The sequence below is a fragment of the Echinops telfairi genome, unplaced genomic scaffold (genome assembly GCF_000313985.2).
Source record: "Echinops telfairi isolate 266 unplaced genomic scaffold, ASM31398v2 ScPeMD7_7404;HRSCAF=8442, whole genome shotgun sequence".
NCBI lineage: Eukaryota > Metazoa > Chordata > Mammalia > Afrosoricida > Tenrecidae > Echinops > Echinops telfairi.
In genome coordinates, this window is record NW_022111304.1 from 254,591 (window position 1) to 268,610 (window position 14,020).

The window sequence follows — 14,020 nt, forward strand, 5'->3', positions numbered from 1 at the left end:
TAAATAAAAATCACACTAAGTAGTAGAAAAATGATTCTAGGTGTCAAAGATGATTGGCTATGTGTAATTCTAATGGTTACAAGTAAAACATAGGTGTGATGTGCAAAATATATTTTTACATTAATAATAAACTGTTTTGTATATTGCAATGTTTCATGTATTCTTTTACTGGAGTGTGCTAGGGTTGACTAGAGAAATTCATAGACACACATATGTCTAAAAGAATGAGCTTTATATACCCAAGCAATGAACATAGAGAAAGTATCTCAAACCAGTCCAGATCAAGTCCATAAGTCCAGTATCAGCCCTTAGGTCCAATACCAATATATAAATTCCTCTTCTGATTCATGAAACACATGTAAGGACACTGAAAGCAGGAATATCACAGGCCAGTGGGTGGAAGGTTTTGTGGATCCCAGTGATGGTGTAAACATATCAACGCTAGCATGGGTCCCCACATGGCTCCTCCAGTTCCAAGGCTCTGACTTTTATCAGCCTAGTTCCATGTGGCTTGTCTGGAGGAAGACGAAGTAGAGAGTCTGTGTCTATCTGGCCTCCAGTGAGCTATTTATCTCTGCGGCATGTCCAAATGAGGTCATCAAGATGTGACCTGATTGACAGGCTAGACTCTACCCTGCCACAAGTTGACACCAGATTATCTAACTACCAAAGACCAACCCTTGTCAACTTGACACTTTTACAAATTTTTAACAATAAGATCATATCTGTACCTAACAAGATCAAACTAAAAAGCATACATTCAATATGTGCCATCCTCACTTAAACATAATATTCTATAAGTGACAAAGCAACAATAGTCTATGCCTAACAATTGCAGTTAAGTAACACCTTAATCCTATAATCCTATGAATATATTCCAGCACCTATGAAAGTTCGTAAGCCAGCCTCTTACTGCCTTCATGCTCCATTTTGGGTATCCAATTTTGATACTGCCCACTTACATCAACCTAGTGCTCTAAGGAGACAATCATATTATTTGATGTGAAAAAGCTTCATTCCAGTTGGAACCTGCATCCATAAGCAAAGTCAAACCAGGAAAGGCCATCCATAAAATCAGCAACAATATACACCAGTTCCCAGGCTCAAATATCTTCTCTTGATGTGGTCGGCTTCTGGTCAATTCACTGTGGGCTGCCTCACTTAGTCTTACTAGTGTCCCAATTTTCTACCTTGCCTTTAGACCATGCACACTGTCACAAATTCTCAAGAACCCTAGTCCCCTTGTGCTAGGTCATGAACCTCAGATCAGTCAACCAGCATTCATCTTCTCCTCTAATTCCTGTGAACCAGATGCATGAGTGTCAGTGGCCAGACTCAACCTGTCTCTTTATTGCTGCATTTCTCTCACTTCCACTCAATCAGTGGATCCAGATGGTTACCTAGCAAGCATTTTAGCTTGCCCTTGGGCTTCCTTTAACAGTTCAGTCCTAGAGTGAAGAGTTTCTTCAGGGCTCTACATTTTTTCCAGCTTTTGACAAAAACTACAAGCTCAAGATTGAAAAATCTAAAGAGTTCCTTTTTCTTCAATCTGTCAACACCAGCCTAGGAAAGGCTCTTGGGATGTAAATGTCCTGAGTACTCCAAAGCACTGGGTGGGGCTTATCTTTTCAGAGCCTTCTGTGCAGGCGTGTCCTAACCCATTTAGAGATTCAAATTTTAGTGGCAAAGGCAAGGCTTACAAACTCTCTACTTTCATACTATCCAATAATCATTTCTATTAATCTTTATATGAACAACAATAAGAGAAGAAATCAGTATAAACAAAGTAGAAACAGACACTCAAACTTAATTCTTAAAACAGTCAAATTCAATCCTTATTTAGCTTATCTTAATCATTATATAAACTATTCTATTGAAACAAAATATGGGATTAGGACTGTGACAGCATCAAGCCAGAGCCAGGCTTTCTGTCAGCCATTTTGACCTGTCGACCATTTTAACAAAGCAGCTCTGAGAAAATCAGTGGGTGATTTTGTCCCCTCAGCTCAAAATATATTTTAATCACATTCATTTTCACCATTTCAAAGAGGAATAACCAAAGACAAAAACCAAGCAAAATAATCAAATTTTAACTTTCCACATTTTTTCCAGAAAACAACTGAGTAAACTGTATTGCCATATCTGACCTCTGGCTACTAAAAGAAGAAAAACTACCATAAGGAAGAGGTCAAACAAGCATCCACTCCCCATCCTTGATGTGTTTCTCTAGTGCCCCACTCCTAGTACCATAATGTGTTAGTCTGGGTCAACTAGCGAAACAAATCCAGGGAGTCTCATATGTATATAAGGAAGGGCTTATATACAAGAACAATTGTACATTGAGACACCATCCCAGCCCATCCAGACCATGTCCATAAGTTCAATAATACCCCAAGTGTTGATACCAGTCCGTAAAATCCTCTTTAGACTCACACAGCCATGCAATGACACAATATACAGGAAGGTCACAGTCCAGTGGGTAGAAAGCCTTGTGGATCCAGTGGTGGTAGAAGCATCTCAGCAATTGCGCATCTCCACATGGCTCCTCCAGCTCTGAGGCTCTGGCTGCCATCAGCCTATATCCATGTGGCTTGTCAACAAGAATGTCTTGCAGGGAGTGTATAGTATCCCTCCTGCAGCAAGCTATTTATCTCCTTAGTGCCTCCAAATGAGATCAAGCTGCAACCTGATTAATGGACTAAATGTCATACCCTCACTCCTAAGTCTCAAATTTAGAACAGATTATGTAACTACCACAATTTCCCTGTCTGCTTCCTTGACCCTTGACCTGGCAGCCTAAGTTAGTTGAAGGACTTCCAGTATGTTTACTGTTCCATGGGAGTGAGTTGAACTGAGCTATGTGGAATAATTAACTGTTATATTCCTTCTCATTGCTTAAACCTTTATATATGTTCATAAGTGTCCTGATTTTGTTACTCTAGAGAACCCTGCCTAACACAATTACCCTATTATTACTGGCTCACTTTGCTCAACATAATGTTCCCCAGGTCTCTCCATATCTTTCCTTATGCCCTCTTTTTCTAGAATTCCTTCCTTTATAGTTCAAACACAATGCTTTCATTAATTATTGGTGTGCTTCTAGTCTGTCTTGCTAGGTGACTGTCTTACAATCCATCATCCTTTTTTTCAGTATATGTGTCTTTATGTGTCTTTACATTGTCATCAAAAAGACTTAATTGTTTTTACGATCTGATGAGTAAACCATATAACATTTCTTTTTTTAATTGCATAAGTAACAACTCTATTATTCCACTTTTTCCATGATTATTATCTCCATAATACATAGTGATATATATTATTTAGAAGTTATATGTGTTTCACATGAGTATAAACTCATTAAAATTAAGGGCTTAATTTTTTCAATATACTAGAGTCAAAGACTAACAAACTATGATTGAATGCTCCTCAAGCATATTTGTTAAAATAATAAATTCCACGTTTTTTATTATTATATCCTTTCAATTTATTTTAATACTTGTTTTTCATTCATGTTTAAACTACTATGTCAAAACTATTGTTAATTATTTCATATTTGTTGTTTAGGTAGGTAAATACAAGTTTTCTCATCTTAAAACTTCTTCCTAATAAGCTCCTATCTTCTATAAGAACTAGAAGATCTTATAGATCTTTAGAACATTTCTCGAGATTACTCCTTCTATGTCCCCCCAAAACAGTCACCCTAGTTCTCTGTAGTAATCTCTCATCCTTGAATTTAGAAGACACTGTTTTGATTGTATTTCTTTTTTGGAAGATACCCTAATACTAATCAAAAGTAATGCCCGGGTTGGAGGTTATATCACATGTAAAAAGGCTAAGAATTATAGCACGCTCCTGTGCAAAGCCTTGGATGACTAGGGATAAAATTGGAAGGCTGCATCAGTAGCTGGGTTCTGAACTGACCAGGGAAAGGAAGTTAATAGACTTACTCTTCACTCATCAATTATCTCCTTATCTAAGACTTTACATTGATGACAAATTTGAAACTACTATTCTCAGGTGACACCTTCCATGGTCTGGGCCTCACACAGGCTGGAGGCCTAGAATGGACTCTGCAGGGCACTTCAAATCTCATCCCAGATACCTTGGCCACCTTCCCTCATTCTTCCATGATAAGCGGTTTCTATATCAGGGCTTCAGGCAAGGCAGGAGAACTCAAAGTCGCAGGCAGTCAGGGGTGGGCTGGGTGTGGATTTGGGGGTGCTGATTGAAGACCAAAAAGGGTCAGGGAGATCAGTGAGAGAAGGGGAGGGAAAGGAACTTCTCAGGGCATTGGAGCTGTGGTGGACAAAGCTGAGTGTAGTCCCTGCTCAGGGCAGCAGGGGGCGATAGCAGCAGCAGAGGATGAGCAGAGTCCTTCCCCAAGACACCAGCAGGAGGTAGGTAATTGGCAATATCTGATGACTACCTTAATCAACACCCGCAATCACTCATGATTGTGGGGATTGGCTGATGGGGAAGAGTGGTTCGGTGATTGTCATACTGCATTCATCGCAGACCTTCTGTAGGCACCAGTAAAAAATGATAGAGTAAAGGGGCTGGCATTGAAGATGGAGAATTATTTCAAACTGAAGTAAATGTCACCCTAGATAGTATAATTCAATCACACTTATGCATGTGGAATAGCATTAAATCACAGGGAGAAAGGGCCCCTGGGGTAGAAAAGTGTTATATATATATGTGTGTGTTTCTTTGTTTTTCTTGTCATATTCACTTTTTAACTCTTTTTTTTCCATTAAAATGCACGTTTAATTTAGGCAATATATAATTCATAGATAGAAATATCAATTTATTCAAAAAACTTGAGAGACTAATGTTTACATAAAATTATAAAATTGGTTTTCCAAAACACAAGACTCCTTAAACATTGTCGTTTTTACAGTTTATATGTTTGTTTAGTTATTCTTGATTATGAGTTCTGTTTGCAATTCTTTTTATTTCCTTACAGTTTTTTTCAGTGAATGTTGAATTTATTTTCTTTAAAAAATTGGTGTGTTTTTGTTTGTATTCTCCTGTACTTGCTTGCGCAAGATAGTTTATGGACTGTGCATGTAGGTGACTTATGCCAATTTTTCTTTCTATTTCTTTGTCTTGATACTTCATAAAGGAATGTTTTCCAATCTAAAAATTACACAGTTTCTGATACTTTACAAATGTTTCTTTCAGTGTTTTCTCCCCTGCCCCCCATTTCTTTTTCTTTCACAAACAGGCTTCCTAGGAGGCAGGCAGGCTGCCAACCAGAAAGTTTGAAAACACTGACAGGCTCGGAAGCCCACAGAGAAAGTACTACTCTGTCAAAAGGATGGCTATGAGGTAGAATTGACTCAAAGGCAGTGAGGTGAGGTGTTTTTAAAACAGGCTTCAAGGGATTACTTCTTTACACAATGTGGTAGATAAATAAATCATCTGAACTTTCTCAATTGAGTCCTGATGGCGTAGCAACCACGTGTTGGACTGCAAACCTTAAGATCAGCAGTTCAAAACCACTCGACACCATGGAGGGAAAAAAATGAGGATTTTTATTTCTGTAGTAAAAAATTGACTAAATGGCAGTGAGGTTTTGTTGTTTTGTTTTCATAATTCCCAACTCTTCCCTTCCATGCCCTTTCATAATATTGTAACCCTGTATGAGGCAGAGCTGGTTGCTTGCTCGTAATTGATACAATCCACTAAAAGATGATGTGATATCACTCTTCTTATGGTTATGTTATAATTTATAGCAAGCTTGCCCTTGAGTCTCTCTGGGTTTGACTTTGAAGATGCAAAACTTCCATGCGTTCTATTGCCATTAAAGTAATTTGTTCCTGCTAATAATTTGAATAATCTTTAAAATAGACCCAGTGACACCTTTCTTCCAGTTCCAAAAGTACTACACGGTTTGTTTGTTCTAATGTGAATTTGGAGGTGACTTTTCTTGTCTGGTTGTAACGACCACTTGAGCTCTAGATAATCATTACTCTCCTTTCAATTGTATATTTTTCCCATCTCGCTTTTAGAAGATGTAGGGAAATATTTGAATTTAGTAATTCACAATTTTCCTAAGGAAACTAGAATGTAGAATATTATTTTGTTTAAATTTCCCCCTAGGAAATTTATAGAAAACATTAATTAGCAAATACACTTTATCAAAGATCCACCTTTTGATTCTCATACCAATAGAAATAATCTAACATATAACAACTTATGAAAACAGCTATGTAAATATCATTATACACTTGGCTAAAACAAAGCCGATGACAATGAAAAAATCAACTGTGTACCTTCACCAAAGGAAAAGGCTATAGCATTATTTTTTTTTATTCTTGCATAGCATTTTTGTCATATTTCAGAGGAAAACATCTCTGTAAACTGAAAATTAATGTCTAAATTATAACGATCATACAACCAACCTATCTTTTATAAAACAGCTGAGAAAATTGATAGGGGTAGGAGAGGAAAAAAAGTATATGAATGTTATTTTCTTCCATTGTTCATAAACCAAACCATTTGCTAGCAAAATGTTTCCTGTATGTGGTTTCTTAGGCTGTAGATCTTTAAGATGGTGGATAGTCTCATCTTTCTTTATGTAGAGTATTTTGTGGGTTTGAACCATTGACCTTGTAGTTAGCAATACAGAGCTTACCTACAGTGCTACCAGGGCTTTTGTTCTTCAGGCCATGAAAAATATGTTATTCATAACAGGTTTTAATTTGCTTCATTTACAGACAGCATAGAATTTCAGTGGTTTAAAACAAAAACACTTGTTAGCACCAATACCCGTGGAACGTATTTTGCTAAAGAAGCTCTCCCACTTTGCATTGCCAATGTTTACACCAGTTACAGTATTGCCAGTGCCTTACAAAAAGGAGGCAAAATGGTGGATACCAGTTGTCATTCTTAGTTACCACTGAGTCATTTCCAACTCACGGTAACCTTATGTACAACAGAATAAAGCATCGCCATGTCCTATGTCAAATGAAACAGAATTTCTGCTAATATTTACTGTCTCGTAGTGGTCATCAGGGTGATAGAAAATTAAAAATCATACAAAATCAGAAAAGAAAATACTTATTTGCTGATTATCAGTGCAAAAACTAGCTTTTAATAACTTGAAATTCCATATCCATCAAGTCATTTTCTATGTACAGCTACCATATATAGATTTTCTGAGACTGTAAATCTTTATGGGAGCAAACAGTCTCATCTTTCTATAGAGTTGTTGGTGGGTTTGAAGCACTGACTTTGCTGTTAGCAGTCTAACACCTAACCCAAAGTGCCTCCTAGAGATAAGAATATGCGATCAAAGTTACTCTGTTTCATGTGCCAATTGGTCTTCTGATAAGGATTGATAATACAAAATCAGAAAGTGAGTGAAAAAGGCATCATTTTCTATGGTTTGTTCTAATATCTATTTGACAGTCCACAGTTGCAATAAAAATAAGTAGTTCAACTTACTTTATCAGTTCATAACTAGCTATATCACTGCACTCAAATCTTTCTAGTCCTCATTGTTAAATCTTTAACAAATATTTTTTTTGCTTTATACCTAGCTTTCTTTTGAAATACCTGCACTGATTCTAACAGTAACTTCAGAGGCAGCATTCTCTCCTATATTTCTTCATCAGTCCGATAATTACTCACAACCTAAACGAATTTCTGTACAAAATTTCTGTATAACCCATAATTCCATTCCCCTTATCAAACCCTCACAATGGTAGCTTCTCTGTAATTTTCAAACTCATGTGAAAACACTATACTAGTATATAAAAAGAAACATTTCTTACTAATTAACTATTTAAATTATAGACATCATCTCATAGAATTATAGGTGCCCACGTGGCATAGTGGTTATATATTGGACTGCTAATCATAAGGTCGGCAGTTCAAAACCTTCAGCCACTCTTTGGGAGAACAACACAGCTTTCCACTCCATTGACGGGTAACAGTCTGTGTGATAGGGTTGCTAAGAACCCTCAGAGACAGCTTGATAGTGGTTTTTCTGAGTCTAATATAATTAATTCTACGCAAAAGAATATATTTCTTAAGCAGTGATTATTGTTTAAAAATTGTATAAAAATTGCTCTATATACTTATGTTTCTAATTCAAGTCTTTTTTCATCTTTTACATATTTCAAGTATATTTTTGTCTGAGAGTAAATATGAAAGATTTGGTTTCATTTTCTTTATTTTTTAATTATATAAATGTAATGATAAATATTTCCATGACTTCGAAAATATATGCTTAAATTTTAAATGCTTTTTCTCAAAAGAAATTTTATTACAGTTTTCTCTAAATTAAGTAATGTTTAAAAAGCTATATCATTTTTTTCACGCTTCCATATTACTATTGCATAAATATTACAAACTAAGAGGTTGCATGGGAAATTAAGGAACAATTATATTTGACATCAAACCCACATTGTGAGTCAACTGGAGCATACACAATGAATTAAAGATCATGGACAACATTGTTATTAGAGACCAGCATTGCTATGTTGCTCTCCTATTGAAAGAGAGAAAGGGAGAGATTTTTAACCTTTGGACCACTCTAAGTTCAAGTACCTTTAAATATCTAAATTATTTATGTGCTATTTTAATCACTATTATAGAAATTAGACTCCATTTTGACATCAGTATTTCAGATTCCCAGTAGATAATATAACTAGACTCTTAATTAATGTTTTAATTTTGTTTTGTTTTTCTCTAAAGATAATGATGAAGATAGTCAATTACCATGTTCTCCACAAGAATCCCTCGAGTACTATATGAGTTTTGAGTGCATATCTTGGTAGTTAATAAAGAGAAAATATAAGTTTAGTGTAAAGTGGATGTAAAACTCTGCCTTTTCAATAGAAAATCAGGAACTATGGTGAATGAGTAGAATTCTAATAAAATTCTGCCATATTTGATACGTAAATAACTTAAATTTCTGATTTTAAAGAAGGCATTAGAATAACTCACATATTATTGGCTACATTTGTAAGAAAATCAGAAAAAAAAATTATGAAAATGTCCCTGACTTTGTGCTTATTTGAGAGAGAAAGAGGAGAGGCCCACCAATGTTTATATTTGTTCATAAATATTTCTAGATTGCCTTGTGGACAAGACCCCCATCGCAAGTGAAGAAGTACAGAAAAATATGGGTTAGAGAGAAATAACTTTTTAATACAGCAATAATTCCTATTACATTTTAGGTTAATGATACAAAGGAAAAACTTCCACAAAGTATCACCAAAGAAAACTCTTGCAGATTCTATGGGAAGTAAGTATTTTTAGTATTTTTTTATGGGCAAGTAAATTACTATAGAATTGTTTTTAGACTCAATATGTAACCATAAATTCAAATCAATTAAATTCAGAATCAGAAACAAAGAAAATATTTCTATAATCCATGAACATATCCTATGATATGTATCGTGAAGGATGGTGAAATATATATTTTTAGAGCAGCACTATGGACAATAGTTTTCCATATGTGTATATATATTGTTATAAATTTGACTACTAATCCATTATATTAAATAAATTGTTGAATATTTTAATATGGTTCTATTGAGTTCATTGAGACAATGTAACAAAATTGATTCAAACAATAGTGTTTCCTTAGCCATACTTTTTCTAGAAGCAGATTGCCGGATCTTGTGCCCATGGAGTGGCTAGATGGATTCAAACTGTCAACCTTTAGCAATAGGGTGCTTGACTGATGCACCACCAGGTTAAGTCTTCTTTTCCTTTATCACTACTGATTGTAAAATTATGTTTCTTACATTAGTAAAGCTATTTGGTTTAAGTTGAAAGTGGCCAAACAACTGAGTAATTTAACATTTCATCTAAAATTTTGATTTGATATTTATGTACTCATTTTGATATTCACATTGTACTGAGCCATAAATGTTTGTTCCATTGAGAATAGAAAGGAATTCAGACACTAACCAAGCATATATCATCAGAATACAATGGGTTTTAAAACAATAATTACAAAAATGCAAACCTGACTTGTTGTTTAAAGTGTAAAACTACACAGAAAAGAATATATAGTATACACTAAAAGTATTCAGCAAAAACATACAGAAAATAATAGCTAAAGCTCTGGGTACAAGATTATTTTAAATAAAATATACTTGATGTAGCTTTTTTTTTCCTTTGAAGTTTCTTTTGAATTCACTAAGATTGTAGGAGTTATTTCTCAGCCCCTTAGGCAAAATTTTAAACAACAGAATTTTTATGCAAATTAAGATGTTTAAAAATTTAAAGAATTTTTATGGAAATAATTCTTATGCAAGTTGAGATGCTTAAAGGTCTCCTTCCAGGAGTCCTGGTAGCATAGTGGTTACTCTGTGTGCTGCTAATCCAAAAGTCAACAGCTGAAAACCTACAACTGCTCCTTGGGAGAAGGAGGAGCCGTTTTCTACTTCTGTAAAGAGTTAGTCTCAGAAACCCACAGGGCAGTTCTCCCCTGTCCAATAGGGTCACTATGAGTCAGCAGAGACTCATTGGCAATGAGTTTGGGTTGTTTTTTTTACCTGGAGAAGAAGATGCAATAAACAGGATCGAGTCTGGTGTTGTAACTAGGGTGAAATGATTCAAAATCATAGAAGCAAAAAAGCATATGCCTTTCAACTGGATTATTTGAGTTAATTGATCCTTGATAGTATTTTTAAATGTAGACTTTAAATGTAGACTTTCTATTTTTGCCCCCAGATTTGATGGAATTCAGAAGTAACTTATTCATGAGAAATCATACAATGGTGACAACCTTTATTCTCCTAGGACTAACAGATGACCCCAAATGGCAAATAATAATATTCATTTTTCTACTGCTGACATATTTACTGAGCATTACTGGAAATCTGACCATTATCTTGCTCACACTCCTGGATTCCCATCTCAAAACACCCATGTATTTCTTCCTTCGAAATTTCTCATTCTTAGAAATCTCACTGACTTCTGTCTGCATCCCAAGGTATTTGTTCGTAATAGTGACTATGGATAAAAGAATTTCTTATGATGCTTGTGCTGCACAGTTATTTTTTGGCATCTTTTTGGGAGCGTCAGAGTTTTTCCTGTTGGCTGCCATGTCCTATGACCGCTATGTGGCCATCTGCAAACCTTTGCATTATGCAACGATCATGAGCAGCCGAGTCTGCACCCAGCTAGTTGTTATCTCTTGGTTGGCTGGGTTATTAACAATTTCTCCTGGACTTATCATGGGCTTAGGGTTGGAATTCTGTGATGCTAATATTATCGATCACTTTGTTTGTGACTATACTCCTCTCCTGAAACTGTCCTGCACAGATACTCATTCCATCGAATTGATAGGCTTTATTTCAGCCATTGTCACATTGCTGATTACATTGGCCCTAGTAATACTCTCCTATGCATACATCATAAGAACAATTCTGAAAATCCCTTCTGCCCAGCAGAGAAAGAAAGCTTTTTCTACCTGTTCCTCCCATATGATTGTTGTCTCCATCTCTTATGGTAGCTGCATTTTTATGTATATTAAACCTTCTGCCGATGAAAGGGTAGCTTTAAATAAGGGGATAGCAATACTCACCACTTCAGTTGCACCTGTCTTAAATCCTTTTATATATACCCTAAGAAATAAACAAGTGAAACAAGCCCTGAATAATATAATAAAAAAATGTATTTTCATTACCTTGAAATAATTATTTTTGGTCTTTCAAACAACTATTTCTTTTTTTCAAAAAACAGCTCTCAAAGTTTATTGAAAATAGCAGCATATGACAACCATCTTGTTAACATACTCCTTTATTTTATTTTGTGTTTTGATAGTGACTGAGTTTCCCACAATTAGCTAACGTGTATAATATTTAATCCTGAATTTTCATCTTTTTAATGGTATAAGCTATATATATGATGTTCCCTTATGCATTGCTGGGATCACTTTATCTTTCAAGTTAATTCTCTCATTTGGTTCATCCTCAACATTTTCAACTATAAATTCAATTTGAATATCGAATATTTCCACATGCTTTGACATATGTATGTTGAGATAGCAGAGCCTTAGTGGCGTCGTGGTTATGAATTGGGCTACAATCCACAAGGTAGCAATTCAAAACTACCAGCAGTTCCATGAGACAAAGATGAGGCTTTTCTATTCCTGTAAAGATTTATAGTCTCAGAAACTCAGAGGGACAATTCCACCTTGTCCTAGAGGGGTGCTATGAGTGGGGATAGATTTGATGGTAGTTAGGTTGTTTGTTTTTTTCTTTTTTGGTGTTGAAATATATGCAATCATTTGTGAACTCTACAATGAGTAATTTAGTTGATTTTATAACTATCTAGGATATACTTCTTTCATGTATCACACAATGTTAATCATTTCTAAAGGCAAGAGTGCTTCCATATCATAATAGTAAAGAAAAATGAAAATTATTTGTGTTCAGGCTTAATATCTAGCTGAAAAATATCTCTAAATCTCCATGTGACTGTAAATTAAATCAGGCTTTTTTCATTTAGCAAAGATTATGATGGCTAACTTAAAGAACCTGAGTAGGTTACACTTGTGTCACATAGTAAGTAAATTCAATATCTTAAAGTTTTGTCTAGGTTGTAAAGTATGGATCAGATGCCAATAACAACTGGTCACAATTATCTTTTTATGTGAATTTAATAGAATTATATTATCTGTTTAAAAGTTTTTAAAACTTTACGATAAATAATAATTTCCCTAATATATTTGAAAATTCAATTCATATGGTAAAAAAAATTAGTTTTCTATACCTAGGGAACTGTGTTCCACTGCTCTTCGCCTAATAACAACAACAACTTAGGGGACATAAGATTTATATTTGAGATTTTCAAAATACATACTTTAACTCTTAGAGAATTATGTAAAGCCATGCAATGTGCCATCTTTTCTGTAGCTGTTGTATCTATACATACCCTTTCTCTTTCTGAGATAGCTTCCTTTGTATTCCACATACCATATTACTATTGTTGGGGTGACTTTGAGTCGATACCAACTCTTAGCAAAGCTGTGACCAAAAGAATGGAAGATTGCCCTGCATCGTGCCGTCCTCACAATTATGTTTGAGGCCATTCTTGCAGCCCCGGGGTCAATCAGTCTCATTAAGGATCACCCTCTCTCACTGGCCCTGTCTTTTACCAAGCATGACGTGCTTTTCCAGGAACTGATTTCTCCTGAAAGTATGTCCAAAGTACAAGAAATAAAGTCTAGGTATTCTCACTGATAAGGAGCTTTCTGGTTTTATTTCCACCAAGACAAATTTGCCTGTTTTTCTCAAAGTTTTTCTAGAATATATACTTCAAGTTCATCAATTATTCAGCAGTCTTCCTCATTTATTATCTACTTTTCCCATACGGATGAGACCATTGAAAATACCTTGGTTTGGGTGCAGTGCACCTTAGTCCTCACAGTGTCATGGTTGCTCTTTGACACTTTAACAAATTTAACAAATGGCGTGCCCTGAATTATTATGTATTTTATAGTTTTATTAGAGCAATCGCTCAGTCTATTAAGGCATCAATTTGCATTTAGTATGTGACTAACAAAAAAAGCATACACAGACATACATTTAATTAGACAACCTGAAGAAAAGCCTTGTGTTAGTCTGGGAATTTTAGAGAAATGAATCCACAGAAACTCAGGTATAAGAGAGAGTTTTATATAAAGGTTAAGTGCGCATCAAGAAAACATTCCAACCAAGTGTTGCCCAAACTCACAAGTCCAACATTAACCCATATGTCCAACATCAGTCCACAAAGTCCTCCTCCATCTCACAAAACACATGCAATGATGCCGACTGCAGGAGGAAAGCCAAATCAGTGAACTTGTAAGCATCTCAGTGCTGGCAGGGGTCTCCACACAGCTGCTCCAGCACCAAGGGCTGCATCAGGGTAGGTCCATGTGGCTTCTCCTTGGGGATGTCTTGCAAGAAGTGAGCCTTGCCAGCTGAAGCAGGGAACTGGCTAAGGCAGCTGCACCCTGGTCCAACCATCACAAAGTAAGAGACCGGAGAACTAGAAAGGCCAGGCT

General features: G+C 35.6%; 1 protein-coding gene across 1 annotated transcript; it reads left to right on the plus strand.

Moving 5' to 3' along the window:
* Positions 1–10,703: 10,703 nt before the first annotated feature.
* LOC101657691 (olfactory receptor 6C74-like) lies at positions 10,704–11,666 on the plus strand. The gene has a single exon (XM_013008666.2). The coding sequence runs from the start codon at positions 10,704–10,706 to the stop codon at positions 11,664–11,666; it is 963 nt and encodes a 320-aa protein (XP_012864120.2).
* The last annotated feature ends 2,354 nt before the right edge of the window (positions 11,667–14,020 follow it).

Bases quoted from the DNA above. Each gene is read 5' to 3' on its own strand.
- LOC101657691 (XM_013008666.2), top strand. From the start codon at position 10,704: ATGGAATTCAGAAGTAACTTATTCATGAGAAATCATACAATGGTGACA.